The 18,753-nt window shown below is 33.3% G+C and overlaps 1 protein-coding gene across 1 annotated transcript in view; it reads right to left on the bottom strand.

Moving 5' to 3' along the window:
* The window catches only part of RHAG (Rh associated glycoprotein), a 32,689-nt gene extending 29,368 nt beyond the window's left edge, over window positions 1-3,321 (bottom strand). Inside the window, exon 1 of the mRNA XM_074310677.1 lies at window positions 3,059-3,321. Coding sequence (XP_074166778.1) covers window positions 3,059-3,233 — 175 coding nt within the window. The 5' untranslated portion in view covers window positions 3,234-3,321. The remainder of the gene's footprint in view (window positions 1-3,058) is intronic.
* Between the last annotated feature and the right edge of the window lie 15,432 nt (window positions 3,322-18,753).

Below are 18,753 nucleotides of genomic sequence, written 5' to 3'. Positions count from 1 at the left end.
ACTTTGGAATTTTTTGATAGGAAAAATGTGACAAATGGTGTTTAGGTTCCTAGACTAAACCATGAAGGTTTACATGAAGGTTTAAAATAACAACTAATTTTATTAGTCTGAGTTTTAAGAATCATACAAAGGATGGAGTAGTAGCAGGAGAAAAAGAGTTTACTTTCCTTTTTCTTGCCACTGAACCTAAGGACAACAAAGAAAAAGTCTGAAAAAAAAATAGAATTTCATTGGAGGAATATATCCATCTCTTCCTGTTTTTATGGCTACCTGGTCTTTCTTCCTCCTCTCTCATTTTCCTCCAATCCTTAGTCACTGTGATATGCCACTTAATTCTGCACTGCCTTTGTTGGAAACAGTGGTAGTGGCAGCTGCTTATCTATAGGAATTGAGAATAAAATGGGCTTTACCTTTAGTGCCATCTTGATTCATATTTAATACTAACTTCACCATTAATTTGCTTAGCTATACTTAGTAACTGTCATATTGTTGTTCAGTTGTTTTAGCTATATCTGCCTTTTTTTTTTTAACCATGAGGGGTATTCTCTTGGCAAAAATACTAGTGTGGTTTGCCATTTCCTTCTCCAGTGAAGCAGAGTTACATGTCTTGTCCAGGGTCATACAATCCAGGCTCACCCAGTTAGCGGCTGAATTCAAATTTGAACTCAGATCTTCTTTACTCCAAATCTGGAACTCTCCACTGCACCACCTAGCTGCCCTCAGTAGCTGTCATGAGATCCCCTTAAAAAAGCATTGAAAAATGCCATGATTTGACTCTCTTGGAATTGAATCTGGAAATGATGTAATTATGCTTTTAAATAAATATTCACATTCAGCATTCCTCCTCTCTATTACCCTTCTGTTTTTGTATTATTTTCTGGACATAAAATACACTCAGCTCTACCACACTGACAACACAGATAAGCTTTGGATTCCCGACAGATCATTTCCTTTCCTCATCTAAGCAGATGAACAATAGATTAGATGATAGATGGGCCATAAGCTGTGTTATAGCACAATGATCTCTCTGGCTAGGTGCTTCTTAATCTTGTTTGATTTTTGGCATTATATAATGGAAAGAGCTTGCACTAGGAAGAAATCAGGAGAACAGGCTCTAGTCCTGGATCTACTATTTCCTTGACATAAGTGACTTTCGGCAAGTCAATTCACTTTATTGGGTCAGTTTTCTTAACTGTAATTACACCTGTCCTTCCTACTTCATGGAATTGTTGTGAAAAATGAGGTAACACATGTGAAAGTATTTTGATGAAAGTTAAGGGTCAATACTAAGGAAGCATAGGGCAATCACATTAATTTTATAGAGTGAAGTCAAATTTGAAACTAAAGCTCCTTGTGTATTCATGAGAGGTCTAGCCTTTACCCACATTTCCAGAATTGCAGTGGCTCAACTACTTGAGTATCTAAGTCTTCTTTTTAATCCTATTGACATGATTCTTTAAACAACATTTTGGCTTACTATTGAGTAATGCAAGATTTTCTCTAAAATATTTTTTGATGCTTCTAGTCAGAGAAATAAAAATCTAATTAACTAATATTCAAGAATTTTAGTTATAACAGAGCAGTGCAGTATACTTTTACCCCACTGACCTGTTTTAAATATATTAAAAATTCAATTATGAATTGTAAGTTTGCTTTTGTAATACCTCTTCATTTTTGCTATATTTTAAATTTCATGTGGTTTTATTCAGATCTAACCTTGAATTCTAGGCTTAACATTACTTACATTCATTCACCTCATACTTATTGAGTAACTATTTTGCTGAAAGTATTATGTTAGATTATGTGGAGGATGCAAAGTTGTGCAAGAAAATATCCTTATAAGCCATTTTCTCTAATACATAGTAAATTTTCCCTCACTCATTTTGTAAGTGAACCATAGACAATGATAAGAAAGTGAGCATTGTTTCCTAATTAAGGCAATATAACATTTTTATAGTTCTTATTTCTGATTGCCCATCAATTCCATAGTAATCTTAACTTCCTGGTCTTTAAGATCATGGATCATAGTATTCCTTTGCTAATTTTTAAAAAACATATTTGTGTATTTATTTGCTTGTTGTCTCTTCTTCCCACCACCCTTACCAGATTGTGAGCTTTTTAAGGGTAGAGCTTGTCTTCTGACTTTTTTTTTTTTTTTTTTTTTTTAGTAATTTAGCATTTTCTATAGTGCCTGAGACATAGTAAGTATTTAAGAAAGGCTTAGTGACTGACAGGCTCCAAGTTTTTTGTACCTATTATACAAGTCTGAACTCTCTAGTCCATACATCTAATTCATTATAACCAAGCCAAGCAATCATAATGGTTATTTTGCATTATTAAGTAGACATAATACATTGGAAAGAGTACCTACTCTGAAATCATAGGACTTGCTTTTGAATACCATTATTGCCACTTTCAACTTGTAGGACTTTGGGGCAAGTTGTTTGATCTCTCTAGCCTTGAGTTTTCTCATCTGCAAAATGGAGAAATAGTAATTGACAGCCTCTTGAATGCCTTCTTTTGTAAAATCTACGATCCTCTGATGATTCCCATAGTATGTTGTAGTGATGCTCATAGTATCATAAACATAGTATCATAGACTGGGAGAGACCTTAGAGTTAATCTAGTTTAGAGTTTTTTAAACTTTTTCCATTCATGATTCCTTTTCACCCAAGAAAGTTTTATAGGTATACAAATCAAATATTTGCTGATAATAAATCATAATTTCACAACCTTATATTCAGTTATGGATTATGATCCACAATTTAAGAAGCTTTAATCTAGCCCAATCTCCTTATCATATGCATGAAGTCAAGGTCACATAGGTAAAAAATAACAAAAGTGGGATTTGAAATTATGTCCTCTGCTATTAGGCAGCTTCTATCTATGTTATGCTCATATTGATGAAATTGTATGGAACAGCAAAAACAAATGAAAATGTGCAAAAAGTCCAGAAGAGAATTTTAAGAGTTTGAAGCAACCAAATAAGAGAACTGAAACACACCAATGTCCCACAAGAAAGAAATGAAGAATGACTCATAGGGGATGGCATACTTACAAGGGTATAGCTCAAGGAATCTGTCAGGATGAGTGGAGTTGTGATTCTGCTGGACATTTTTCCAATTATTTTCATAGCCAACAAAAAATCCAAATAAAATGATCATGGAAATCTGCAAGCCTATAGCCACAAGTGGGAATTTGAACCTCATGTTGGTATCAAAGAGCAATGGCATACTAAGAGTCTCAAGGACTGCAGGAGTTTGATAAAGAAAAAGAGGGTTGAACTTTGGGTTGAACTAGCCTGCATGTTCAGAACATCCCAATGACTTGGCAAGAAAAGGAACCAGAATAAGTAAGACCAGTTTAAGTATCCCACCCACTAGGGAGGAGCACATTTCTTTAATCTGACTCTTGTTCCAAACAGTGATGCTCAGTGTATGCAATATTCACTGAAAGAAGACACATGGTAATAAAAAGAAAATAAAAATATTCTTTTTCTCAGGTGTATGCAAGATGAGAGCCAATGTTCACAGACTATTATAAGGGGAAAAACTGCTCTATCATGCAATACACTAATTTTATTTGTAAATAAAATGCTAATGATTTTTCCTAATTATTTTGTGATTTATAGAGAAGAAAATGACCTTGATTTCACAGCCATTACTCATGTTTTGAAAATGATAGCATCATCTTAGAGGGGGAGTTGTTGAGCTAAGTAGTGTCTAGACAAATGGGCAGTATACAGAAAGTGGGACAAAGTGCCAAACCATTCAACATCACCATTACAATTCTTGGATCTATCCTGGAATTGTTCTTTTGGTGTGGAGGAGGCTAGAGTTTTGTGAGAAAGTCAACACTGGCAAATCAAAACAAGTTCTGGCATGAAGCAATCCTTCTGAAAAGATAACACTATTTTCTAAGGATCCTATTGACAATGGAAATGAGGGACCATTCATCATAACTATAGTCCAAAAATACAGTAGAAAATATTTGTGGAATGGATGTTGAATAGACATTCAGATTTGATAATTGTACCAGATCATTTTCTCACTAAAATTCCAAATGGAGACATCTGAACTAAAGAGGAGTATTCACATAAATATTTCTATATAGATATCTACATATAAATATCTCTCTATATATACATGATATATTATATCTTATATATAATATGAATAATCATAAATAAATTTTCAATATGCTTTACTTTTCATTCATCACTATTATTTGGATTTTTTAACATTAGAATCTTGCAATGCTTTATTCTTATTTCAATACTTTCAAATAAAAAAAATCAAATACTCCCCCTTTCCTTTTTTTTATCAAGGTCAGATTTCTTGTCATTGACACATCCTTCTTGGTAAAGTGAGCCAAAAAAAACAAGACCATAAACCCAAAACAGGGGGAAAAAACCACCCTACACAATAAGGGTGTGATGATTTAAAAAGCAAAATATCACAATACTTCTTTTGTCCTTGAAAATGTTTTTTTAGTGGAATTTTTTTAGGAATATCTAGAAAAAAACTTTTATCTGAATCACTTGCTCTGTGTTGAAACAAATTTATAACTTTATGGTAATAAGCACCCTATTCAGTCATGAAGAATATTTCCATATAGTCAGGCAGTATCAGATAAAACTGAAAGATTTATTTTTATTCAATTCAAGAGACCACTGTTAAGTACTTTCTTAATGTCAGTGTCACTATTCCAGGCACTGGGAGTGCAAAAGCCCTTTCTGGAACCTCACCATTTGGAACCTTACTCAAGTGGTCCACTAACCTCAGCTATTAGTAGGGATTATATGCATGTTCTACCATGTTTAGATGCATGGGGCATTTTTCATGACTGAAAAATCTTTAGTGAACAGGTATGCAAGTTTTGTGCCTTGATTGATATTGATCCCAGAAGAGCTTTAAAAGAATTTGTAGAATAACTTTAAAAATACTTTAAAAATCAAATAAGAGTGATTGAAGAAAAGTTAGAAAAAATAAAGAACAGTTCAAGAAAAACACAAGAAGATTATAAAAAGAAAGTTAACCAATTGGAAATTATATACATACAAGAGGAAGTCAGTAAAGTTATAAGAAACAAGAAATAATTATATATATATGCATATATAATGAAAAATAAAAGAAAATGTAAGACCTCTCATAAAAAACAAGAAAAAAAAAAACAACTGATCTGGAAAACAGATTATAATACCTCAGTTTCCCTGAATTATTATGCTACACCCTGTATAAAATTATTATGACCACCCCTCTCTTTCCTTACTTCATTAAGCTTTGGTCACTCTCACATTCCAGTGAGTAATAAAACTCCAGATTGTTTATTTCAAATGCCTGGGTATCATTCACTATCTCTTGCCCTAGATTCATTGTCTCCTGACCCCCATGCAGTCAGAACTAAAGTTAAGATTCTTTCCTGGAATTTCCACTCACCCAGTGTTCTGTCCCCTCCCCCTGCCTTTATTTTCCTGATAGCTAGAGCCCTATAAAAGTCTCTGGAATTAATTGCCCACTTGTTGGATGCTTTGAGACAAGAGTCCCATTCATCTGGCTGGCTTTAGCTAGTCCAAATTCTCCACTATTAAAATATTAAAAATCCAATCTCTGTCTTGCCTCAGTTTCTCTGACATTACAAGATCATGAAGAAAAAATCATAAGAATAGAATATTTGAAAGCATTAATCAAAAAATAATACAAGAAATAATTAAAGAAAATTGTCCTGAAGTGTTAAAACAAGAGGGGAAAAGTAGAAATTTTAAAAAATTGCCATTTGAAAGGGATCTAGAAAAAAAATTACAGAACATTACACCAAATTCTGAAACTCAACCATTCTGGAGAGCAATTTGGAACTATGCCCAAAGAACTATAAAATTGTCCATATCTTTTGATCTAGCAATATTATTATTAGGTCTGTATCTCGAGATCATAAAAAAGGGAAAAGGACACACATATTCAGAATATTCATAGCTGTTCTTTTGAGGAGGGAAAAGAATTGGAAACTGAGGAGATGCACATCATTTGGAAAGTGGATAAACAAATTGTTGCATATGAATGTAATGGAATACTATTATGTTATAAGAAATGATGAAGTAGCTGATTTCAGAAAAACCTGGAAAGACTTATATGAATTGATATTGAATGAAGTGAGTAGAACCAGGAAAACATTGTATTCAGTAACAGCAATATTGTTTAATGATCAACTATGACTGATTTAGTTCTTCTCAGTAATACATTGATCAAAAACAATTCCAAAAGACTCATGATAGAAAATGCTATCCATTTCAGAAAAATAACTATGGGATCTGAAGGCAGATCAAAACATACTATTTTTGCTATTTTTTCTTTCTTATGGCTTTTTCTTTTACAACATGACTAATGTGGAAATATGATAAACATGATAATATATCTCTCATATCAGATTGCTTGCTGTCTTGGGAGGAAAGAGGGAAGGAGAAAGAGAGAAAAACTGGGAACTCAATATCTTATAATATTGAAAACTATCATTACATGTAATTACAAAAAAAATACCATTAATTGGGGGGGGGGGAAGGTGCTAAGAGAATTCATCTCATTATTTTCCATCCAGTTGCTCTCTTAAATTTTGTTATCTCCAGAAACTTATCATTCTGTAAATAACTTTATAACTTATTCCCCTTCAGATCATTTCTTCATGGACTGCAGAACTTCACAATGCTTCCTGATGGGGTACCTTTCCTTCTTCCACATTTTTGTCTCTATTTATGTTGTCTTTCCCCACTAGATTGTGAGTTCCTTGAGGGTAGGGACTATCTTATAGCTTTTTTATATATTCATGGTTTATTTACACTATGTCTGTCACATAGGAAATACTCAATAAGTATTTATTGGATCTGACATTGTGGAAGTTCTTGCATGGACTTATGGGAAATGTACTTCTCTAAATCTAACTTATCCAATTCTTTTATTTAAAGATGGAATGAACTAATTCTTACAAAAATATTTCAAGAAACAATGTATTCCTTAAAGGTAATTTAAGTACCATGTTACCATGAGGGCAGAAAATATGTAGAATACCTTCAAATTACATTGAAATGTTCATATTAAATCTTTAAATGGTTCAGGTTTCATAGCTAGAAATTCCCTCCCTAATGCTACTTGAGCACTCAAGGACCCTTTCCCAAACTCTTTTCCATATATCTACTAATGATTTTAACCATCATAACCCTCTTTTTGATGACAAAATAATACTAAAACAATTCTAACAAGATGAACAGTGCATTGTTATTTTAGAAAGCTTCCACAAGATTCTAAATCTACTCTTTGCACTCTATGAAAGTTTACAACATTATTGAGTTGGAAACCATTTTATCAGTCAAGGCAAGCTGCTCTCCAAAGATAAGGGTGGACACTAGCTTTCCACTTGCATTTTTTTTAACCTTTATCTCAGTCCCTCTCTTCACTGAATTTAATCTGAACGTCTCAGCTGGGTGGGACTAAGCCACCAACATGGCCTCAGTGTTAGCAGAAAGTAATACTGGCCAAGTTCTCTTCAATAGCAATTAATGTTCTCTGTACAATTGTTGTTAGCATTTATGCCCTTGGAAGGTGCTCTTCCTTTCAGCGCTGTTTCTCTTTCAATACCAAGTAATCATTTTACTTTAAGTATGTTGCCAAATAGTCATAGACTTATGTACTTTTTTTTCATTATTTATTGCCTTCTATGTCTGTCCTGGGCAGTTTGGTGGTGTAATAGATAGAGTTCCAGGCCTTGAATCAGGAAGTTCAACTCTGATTTCAGATACTTTTTAGATATCAGTTACTTATTAGTTGTGTTACCCTGGCCAAGTCACAACATTGTTTCCCTCAGTTTCTTCATGGAAAACCGTACCAGTGTCTTTGCAAGAAAACCCCAAATGGGGTCGCTAAAAATTGGCCATGATTGAAACAACTGAACACCAATAACAATTTTTTGTTTTGCATGGTCAGTTATATGTTCCAATTTTCTTACTAGATTTTTATTTATTTATTTTTCTGTCCTTCATTGGGTCCATCACTGTGCCTAAAAGATAATCCTCAATTCTGAGACAAGAGATACATAGATATACTAGGTAGCTACAGAAAAGAGCAATCAGAATGGTGAGAGGACTTGAAACAATATTATATAAAAATGTTAGAAGATTTAAGAGATTTTAATAATAGCATTTGTATAGATACTTAAGAGTTGCAAAATACATATATTTTATTTACTTCAAAAAACAAACCTTGGGGAGAGATGAAATTTTTTTAAAAGAAACTTTTTGTTTTTATTGTCAGGATCTGGGGTTACTTGAGAGGGATGAAGCCAAAGGAGTGGATGGGTCCAATATCTGGAGCCATTTTTCACAGGTTTGTGGGTGATGGAGAATTTTAAGCTTAATTTCTACCTGATTTAAGGTCTTGCCTTTATAGACACCCACCGTACTCCACCATCCCTAACAGGGTGATCATTTCTTGAAGGTAGATCTTCCCAATCTCAGCCTTTTCCATGGTGGGGGGAGGAGGGGTGAAGTGCCTCCTTCTTTGCCTTCCTCAGGCACTTCAGGAGGGAATGCTGTTTGTGCTGCAGACCCTGATTAAGTCCGATGCTGTTGAGCACTGTAGAACTGCATGAGCTGTTCATGGGACATGTCCAGGTCCATGTAGGGTGGGTTGAATTTCCAGAAGATTTGAGTCTTCTTCTGCTCCATTTTCTGCCATTTGCAGTCCAGAAAAGACAGCTCCTGATTGTGCAAGCACAGATACCATGCGATGGTATCCCATGTCTGTGTGCTCCCTAGCAGATGAGGTTATTATGCTTATTTTATAAACGAAGAACCTGAAGACTACAGGGGTTAATTATTTGCATACACTCACTCAGTTGGTATCTGAAAGAAGATTTAAACTTCTTCCTTATGTCAGGTGCAGTGCTCTATGGCCACATCACCCAATTGTGTATCTAGAGGAGATCAAAAGGGTTATAGGATCATAGATTTAGAATAGGAAAAGACCTTCAAAATATCTTGATCAGCCCTCTGACTTCATGAAAAAAATTAAGGTCCAGACAGGTTAAGTGAGTTGCCACAATCCACAGAGATTTTAAATAGCAATGCAGTGAATTGAAGGCAGGTTCCCTTTTTTCCACTTTATCATGATGCCTCTCAATACTTGAAGGACTATTTTGTTATAGAGGAATTATGTTTATTCTACTTGTTCCTAAAAGATGTAACTAGGATCAGTGAGAGGATGTTACAGGGATGTCATTGAGGGTGGGGCAGATTCAAGCTTAATCCATGATGTTCCAAAAGTCCTAATGAAGTTTTAAGCTTTAACAGTCTACATACATGCTAACTATATAATCAATATATAACCTATATATGATAACTATATATAACATATGTGTATGTGTATATATACATATGTATATACATATATATATATATATATATATATATATATATATATATATATATATATATATATATATATATATGCTACTTATATAACCTATAGTAACCTTACTATACAAAGAATTTTGGCACATCCTATATAAAGGGTATTTTTAGTTAATAATATATTCTTTCAATTATCATTTTTTCCTCTCCCTTCCACCACTCTTTCCTTTGGGGGGAAAATATAAACTCTTATAATTGATATGCATGTTCATCCACTATTAAGGGGGAAATTCCAAAAGAATGGAAAAAAAATTACATGGGGTGGTTCTATTAAAAGAAAGAGTTTATTTTAAAAGACTTCAGTAAATATATCTCACATATCTGCTTTTTCATCTTTGATAAGTTATTTTGAGAATGATTTATTAATACATCAAAGGTATATATAATGAAAATATAAGAGAATTCTAGACTTTAAAAATGTCTTTCTACAGCTAACTACATTATTAGTCACCCAGCTGATTGAAAGTTGTAGAGCCTGTGAGATCATAGTGGATCCTTATTGTTTTAAGAGTATTTTATTGAGTAGAACTAAATACACCTTTAAAGTCTCTCTTTAAACAAGGTGTCTCACATGCCTATATTAAAATTTATATGACCATATCACAAATAACTTTAATAACCTGCTGAGTATTCACATCAAGTGGGATAGATACGTATTCAACTAAGTTATTCTTTAGTGATGAAAAACCTAAGCAGAAAAAGGCTTATCTATTATCTGCCTGGAGTTTTATAAATCTGGTTAAGAAATCTTAACCTAAAAATGTAGGGGAGAGAGCTGTTCCCATATATCAACTAAGAACAATATTTACTACTATCCCAGTTACATAAAGTAGACTCATTTCCTCCTAAAATGTAATTAAACTGCCCTTAAGTCTTTTTTTTTTTTTTTTTTAATCTAGGAGACAAAGGCTTAAACTATTTACTTAACTTCCTAGTTACTTAATTAAAAATATTAGCAGCAGAAAAGTCATGGATTCTTAGATTTGATAGAAATTTCATTTCTGATTAGTTATTCTATGACAAATGTGGAAACTGGGGAACTGTGTCCAAATAAATTAATGCCATATCTTTGCTGAATATCTTTTCTATATTGTTAAATAAATACTATTTAGCAATTTTTAATTGCTAACTAGTAGACTAGTGCCTAATTTTGTTCCAGTCCCAAACTCAAACCATCAGAACAAGTTGAATCAGGCCTTATCTAAAATATCTGCAAATTATGTTTTTATGAAATGTAACAGGTAAAATATAGGAGGAATTGATGGGAAGAATGAGTTCTTCTTGGTAGATAACATTTAAAAAGAGAATCAGTTATAAAACACATAGAACCACACATGCAATGTCTAGGTAATGTACACGTTGGCCTAGAAATCAAAATGTAAATTAAAGGTAAATTAGATTCGTAGGTCCTATCAAGAAATGATAGTGTGGGAGTCATGACCAGAGTATGACAGTGGGAAAGAATACCTCATTAAAATTAAATAGAATAAATAAAAATACAAAATACTAAGATGTATGGGCAGAGAGGATAATTATAGCATAATGCATAGGGAGCTGTCTTTGAAGCTAAAAAGACCAGTTCAAATCCCAACTTTGATACATACTGTGACTCTGGGCAAATCACTTAACTTATTCATGTCCTAAACAACTCTCTGACTCTTAAATTGCTGAGAAGTCAACAAATTACATTGATAGAAGGAATCTGTACATTGGAAGTTTTCTATGTGATGAAACCATAAATCCAAATTTATCCAACAAATGTATTGAAGAAATCTTAGTAATAATGTAAAGGAGAAAGCATAATAAAGAACATCAATGGAAAGAAAAAGAAGCTATATATATGTATGTGTCTGTGTGTATGTGTGTGTGTGTGTGTGCATACAGATGTATATACATAAAGATGTATATACATAATACAATATAAGGCAATACACGTACATACATTTCTGCTACATATACATATGTACTCATAACTACATAGTACATATATTATCAATGTGTATAATATAATACACATATATATTATATACATACATACATTTATATTATATGTGCATATATACATAAATATTAATATATATCAATGTGTATATAATATATACATATATACATGCACACACACATATATATGTGTGTATATATGCACATATCAATGTGTACACATCTACATCTATATATATTTATATATGTGTTTGTGTATATATATATATATATATGTATATATATATATATATATATATATAAAGACTACATACTCCTAACAGAACATTAAGAATTTGGGAAAGTGATCACAAACAATTAAAAAAATGATTATAATCAATCAACAAACTTTTATTAAATGTTCATTATATACTAGATATGCTAGGAATTGAAAGAAAAAGTTCTTGCTTTAAGGGAGCTTATATTCTATTAGCAGGGGACAACATCTACATATATGGACATAATACAGAAAAGGTTCAAAGGAATTTTGAAGGAGGAAGGCAGAAATATCTAAAAGACCAGAAAAAAGTTTCTTTAAGAAAATATTATTTTAGCTGAATTTTGAAGGGAACTAGGGATTCTTAGAGGCATAGGTAAGGAGGCATTTCAGGCATGAGGGATGGTCTATATAAAGGTACAGTGAAGGAAAATGGATTATGGTATGAAAGGAACAGCAAGGCCAATTTGATTGAATCAAAGAGTTAGTATATAAATACATACAATAATGCTGGAAAATTTGGTTGTTATTATTTTTTGTCCTTTGTTCTGATATCAAGGAAGAGGACCGTGACATCAGGTAGATGATGACATGACATACAAATGAATTGGATTTAAGTGAGGGAGGGCTATGCAAAGTCACCTGCCTCACTTTCCCCTCTAGAGCTATCTGAGACCAGTAGCAATATATAGATTAAGACACTGGAGATGGCTCTGTAAAGGGCATTAAATGAGGATTCTAAAGTTTGGAGAAAGGAGTGGAGAATCATATGATCTAAAACTAGAGGGGAAATTGACCACAGGGGCATGGGAAATATTCAAGAATCAAATTCTGATAGAAAAATACTTTTATTGAGAAACAAAAGGAGAAGAGCGATGAGAGTGATGTGAATGCACAGGGCACTCAAAACCTACTTAGATTTTAAAAAGAGGTACTGAAGGTTTAAGCAAGAGTGAGTACAAAGAACGATATGGTCCTACAATAATACTGGCAAGAGCATGAAAGTATAGGAAGAGTTGAGGGTGGTAATAATAGTAGAGCCAAAAACATTCTTCCTTTCCAACTCAGTTTTTTTTTCCTGTATTGGGAACAAGATAGTGGTGCAGCTAATGGGGTAATGAGAAGAATGATGGATCTGGAGCCAGGGAGGACAAGATTTAGGTTCTAGATTTGTCACTTACTGGGTATGTGACATTAAGTAAGTTACTTAATATTTCTGGCCTCCATTTTTCATCTTTAAAATGATTAATTTGGGGTGATCCCCTCATTATAAAGAGTCACCATGGTGTATTGAATAGAGAGCTGACCTTAAAGCCAGAAAAATCTGGGTTCAAGTCTTGCATCTGACACATATTAACTATATGAGCCTGAGTAGGTCACTTATCCCCTCAATATTGTAGGCAACTCTCTAAGATTACAAGTTTCAGAATACTACTGTGCTATAAGAAATGATGAGTTGGTTGATGTTAGATGTTAAAAAAAGAGAATATTGAGACTTGTATGAAATAATGAAGAATGACATGAGCAAAACTAAGAGAACATTGTATTTGTAACAGCAATATTGTCTTAAGAACAACTTTGAATGACTACAAAGAATCTATGAAGGAAGATGCTATCTATATTTGGAGAAAGAACTGATAAATACAAGTATATATAGTGTGGTATATATATGTGTGTGTGTGTGTGTGTGTGTGTGTGTGTGTGTGTTGTGTGTATGTAAAATGGTAGCCTTCTCTGAGACGGAATAGAGAGGGAAGAAGGGAGGAAAAAAAATACATATGAGAGAAAAAAAACCTTAGAAGGAAGCATGGAAAAGCAGGGTAACTTTGAAAATGCTATGTGTTATTTATTACATAACTTAAAAAAATAAACAATGTAAAGTGGAAATTCATGGATTTATAATGAATCTTATGTTATGTTGTGTTGTGTATATGGACATGTGCTCTCTTTTTATATTTGGCTTTTTGTATTTAAGTTCAAAATTGATTTTTTTTTTAAAAAAGGATAAGTTTCAATGAAAATTGTCAAACTGAACTTGGTAAAGAGATTTCTCTTTACTAATGAAATGGCAGGTGTAGTTCCTATCCCTATGATCAAAGAAGGAGATAGCCATATGTTAGGACTAGAAGATATAATAATAGATATTGAAGAGAAATTGCTTCTGTTTTAACTGCCAGACTTATGCCTGGGAAATCTGACAGCTGGGGCAAATTCAGTTGAAGGATGATAGTTGACCCTAATGGTTAAACATGGTTATAAGGTAGATTGAAAACAGAGGGCATGAGATTTGAGAAAAATAAAGAATTTTGAAGCCAGGGCATTTCAAACCCAGGATAAGTAAACTGTGAACCAGGTATTGAACTTATTGGGGAGGATGATGTCCGCATAATATCAACAAAAGTCTGGTCAGAATATAGGGAACTAAGAGAGGGAGGTTGTTACTAACAGTGACAAAGGGAAAGTTTGAAAATTATCTTAAGGAGCAAGGAATATGCTAGCTCTTCTTCCTAGCATTGTGAGTTGGGTACATGTGAAAGAAGTTAGCCTTGGAGAAGGTGGAGTCTCCAAGGGAAAGGTAATTTTCAGTGAGCTCCCAATGATAGAAGTTATATAAAAGGTAAAGAATTAGGTTAGAGGAGAGTTGGTTAATAAAGAAGGGATGGACTCCAGAGGATACAGTGTGAAAAGAAGGGTAGAGTATATTGCATATTGAAAGCAGACTAGGGATGCATTTCCTGTTGGTTGGGGATTCAACTCACTGTCATTGTTGTTAATAATCATGCTTTTCCTGCACTAATCGGAGACATCCTATATGAGGACTTGGGGTCAGTTTCCTTTGATGGAAAGGAAGGATTGTGGTCCAGAAAACCTTGGGAAGCAGGAGTTGGCAGCCCTGGCATTGGTTAAAAAACTGTATAGCAATGAATGCAATGCTCTACTGGAATAAGGGATAAAAGGAACTTTAGCATGTCTAATAGAGCTAAAAGCCATCTACCCAACACACTTGTAACTAGAATCAAGCTATAGTTTCTCAAAAGCAAGATTTTGATTTTTTAAATTAAATTTATAATTATAACATTTTTTGACAGTACATTTGTATAGATAATTTTTTACAACATTATCCCTTGTACTCCCTTCTGTTCTGAATTTTCCCCCTCCTTCCCTCTACCCCCTCCCCTAGATGGCAGACATTCTCATACATATTAAATATCTTATAGTATAACCTAGGTACAATATATATGTGCAGAACCGAATTTTGCTGCTGTTGTTGTTGTTGTAAAGGAAGAATTGGATTTGGAAGGTAAAAATAATCTGGGGAGAAAAACAAAAAATGCTCACAGTTTACACTCATTTCCCAGTGTTCCTTTTCTGGGTGTAGCTGATCCTGTCCATCATTGATCAGTTGGAATTGGATTAGCTCTTCTCTATGTTGAAGATATCCACTTCCATCAGAATACATCCTTATACAGTATCATTGTTGAAGTGTATAATGATCTCCTAGTTCTGCTCGTTTCACTCAGCATCAGTCGATGTAAGTCTCTCCAAGCCTCTCTGTATTTATTCTGTTGGTCATTTCTTACAGAACAATAATATTCCGTAATATTCATATACCATAATTTACCCAACCATTCTCTAATTGATGGGCATCCGTTCATTTTCTAGTTTCTAGCCACTACAAAAAGGGCTGCCACAAACATTTTGGCACATACATGTCCCTTTCCCTTCTTTAGTATTTCCTTGGGATATAAGCCCAGTAGTAGCACTGCTGGATCAAAGGGTATGCATGGTTTGATAACTTTTGGGGCATAATTCCAGATTGCTCTCCAGAATGGTTGGATTCTTTCACAACTCCACCAACAATGCATCAGTGTCCCAGTTTTCCCACATCCCCTCCAACATTCATCATTATTTTTTCCTGTTATCTTAGCCAATCTGACAGGTGTGTAATGGTATCTCAGAGTTGTCTTAATTTGCATTTCTCTAATCAGTAGTGATTTGGAACACTTTCATATGAGTGGATATAGTTTCAATTTCATCATCTGAGAATTGTCTGTTCATATCCTTTGACCATTTATCAATTGGAGAATGGCTTGATTTCTTTTAGAGTCAATTCTCTGTATATTTTGGAGATGAGGCCTTTATCAGAATCTTTAACTGTAAAAATATTTCCCCAATTTGTTACTTCCCTTCTAATCGTGTTTGAATTGTTTTGTTTGTATAAAAGCTTTTTAATTTGATGTAATCAAAATTTTCTATTTTGTGATCAATAATGATCTCTAGTTCTCCTTTGCTCACGATTCCTTCCTCCTCCACAAGTCTGAGAGGTAAATTATCCTATGTTCCGCTAATTTATTTATGATTTCATTCTTTATGCCTAAATCATGGACCCATTTTGATCTTATCTTAGTATGTGGTGTTAAATGTGGGTCCATGCCTAGTTTCTGCCATATTAATTTCCAGTTTTCCCAGCAGCTTTTGTCAAATAATGAATTCTTATCCCAAAAGTTGGGATCTTTGGGTTTCTCAAACAATAGATTGCTATTTTTATTCACTATCTTACCCTGTGACCCTAACCTATGCCACTGATCAACTAGTCTATTTCTTAGCCAATACCAAATGATTTTGGTTACTGCTGCTTTATAATATAGTTCTAGATCAGGTACTGCTAGGCCACCTTTATTTGATTTTTTTTTTCATTACTTCCCTTGAAATTCTCTACCTTTTGTTTTTCCATATGAATTTTGTTGTTATTTTTTCTAGGTCATTAAAATAGTTTCTTGGGAGTCTGATTGGTATAGCACTAAATAAATAGATTAGTTTAGGGAGTATTGTCATCTTGATTATATTCACTGGGCCTATCCAAGAGCACTTGATGTCTTTCCAATTATTTAAATCTGACTTCATTTTTGTGGCAAGTGTTTCGTAATTTTGCTCATATAATTCCTGACTTTCCTTTGGTAGATATATTCCCAAATGTTTTATACTATCAACCATTATTTTGAATGGAATTTCTCTTTGTATCTCTTGCTGTTGTATTGTGTTGGTGATGTATAAAAATGCTGAGGATTTATGTGGATTTATTTTGTATCCTGCAACTTTGCTAAAGTTCTGAATTATTTCTAATAGCTTTTTAGCAGAGTCTTTGGGGTACTCTAAGTATACCCTCATGTCATCTGCAAAGAGTGATAGTTTAATTTCTTCATTATCTACTCTAATTCCTTGAATCTCTTTCTTGGCTCTTATTGCCGAGGCTAGCATTTCTAGTACAATATTGAATAGTAATGGTGATAGTGGGCAACCTTGTTTGACTCCTGATCTTACTGGGAAAAGTTCCAGTTTATCACCATTACATGTGATGTTTACTGATGGTTTTAAATATATGTTCCTTATTATTTTAAGGAATAGTATAGTCCATTTATTTCTATACTCTCAAGTGCTTTTAGTAGGAATGGATGTTGGATTTTATCAAATGCTTTTTCTGCATCTATTGAGATGATCATATGGTTTTTGTTAATTTAGTTATTGATACAGTCAATTATGCTAATAGTTTTCCTAATATTGAACCAGCCCTGCATTCCTGGTATAAATCCCACTTGGTCATAGTGTATTATCCTGGGGATGATTTTCTGTAGTCTTTTTGCTAATATTTTATGTAAGATTTTAGCATCAATATTCATTAGGGAGATTGGTCTATAATTTTATTTTTCTGTTTTCAGCCTACCTCATTTAGGTATCAGTACCATGTCTGTGTCATAAAAAGAATTTGATAGGACTCCTTCAATTCCTATTTTTTTCAAATAGTTTATATAGCATCAGAGTTAGTTGTTCTTTAAATGTTTGGTAGAATTCACATGTAAATCCATCTGGTCCTGGAGATTTTTTCTTAGGGAGTTGGTTAATAGCTTGTTCTATTTCTTTTTCTGAAATGGGACTATTTAGACTCTTTACTTCTTCTTCTGTTAATCTGGGCAAGCTATATTTTTGAAGGTATTCTTCCATTTCATTTATCAAATTTATTGGCATAAAGTTGAGCAAAGTAACTCCTAACTATTGTTCTAATTTCCTCTTCATTAGTGATGAGTTCTCCCTTTTCATTTTTAAGACTAACAATTTGCTTTTCCTCTTTCCTTTTTTTAATCAGATTTACTAAGGGTTTGTCTATTTTGTTGTTTTTTTTTCATAGAACCAACTCTTAGTTTTATTAATTCAATAGTTTTTTTTTTTTTTACTTTCAATTTTATTAATCTCATCTTTTATTTTTAGAATTTCAAGTTTCATGCTTGTTTGGGGGTTTTTAATTTGTTCCTTTTCTAGCATTTTTAGATGTAAGCCCATTTCATTGACTTTCTCTTTCTCTATTTTATGCAAGTAGGCCTCTAGAGATATATAACTTCCCTTATTACTGCTTTGGCTGTATCCCACACATTTTGGTATGATGTCTCATTATTGTCATTTTCTTGGGTGAAGTTATTAATTATGCCTATGATTTGCTGTTTTACCCAATCATTCTTTAGTATAAGATTATTGAGTTTCCAATTATTTTTTGATCTATTTTCCCCTGGCTTTTTAGTAAATGTAATTTTGATTGCATTGTGGTCTGAAAAGGATGCATTTACTATTTCTGCCTTACTTCATTTGATTTTGAGGTTTTTATGTCTTAGTATATGATCAATTTTTGTATAGGTTCCATGAACTGCTGACAAGAAAGTGTACTCCTTTCTGTCTCCATTTAGCTTTCGCCAAAGATCTATCATATCAAACTTTTCTAGTATTCTATTTACCTCTTTGACTTCTTTCTTATTGATTTTGTGGTCTAATTCTGAGAGTGCAAGGTTGAGATCTCCCACAATTATAGTTTTTGCTGTCTATTTCTTTTTGCAGCTCTCTTAATTTCTCTTTTAAGAATTTAGATGCTGCACCACTTGGTGTGTATATATTTAATATTGATACTGCTTCATTATCTATGCTACCCTTTAGCAGGATATAATGCCTTTCCTTATCTCTTTTAATTAGATCAATTTTTGTTTCTGCTTGATCTGAGATGAGGATGGCTACCCCTGCTTTTTTGGCTTCACCTGAAGCATAGTAGATTCTGCTCTAC

This window comes from Sminthopsis crassicaudata, chromosome 4 (assembly GCF_048593235.1).
Source record: "Sminthopsis crassicaudata isolate SCR6 chromosome 4, ASM4859323v1, whole genome shotgun sequence".
Taxonomy (NCBI): Eukaryota; Metazoa; Chordata; class Mammalia; order Dasyuromorphia; family Dasyuridae; genus Sminthopsis; species Sminthopsis crassicaudata.
The sequence above is the reverse complement of the archived record's forward strand: the minus strand, read 5'-3'. Positions and strand labels throughout refer to the sequence as shown.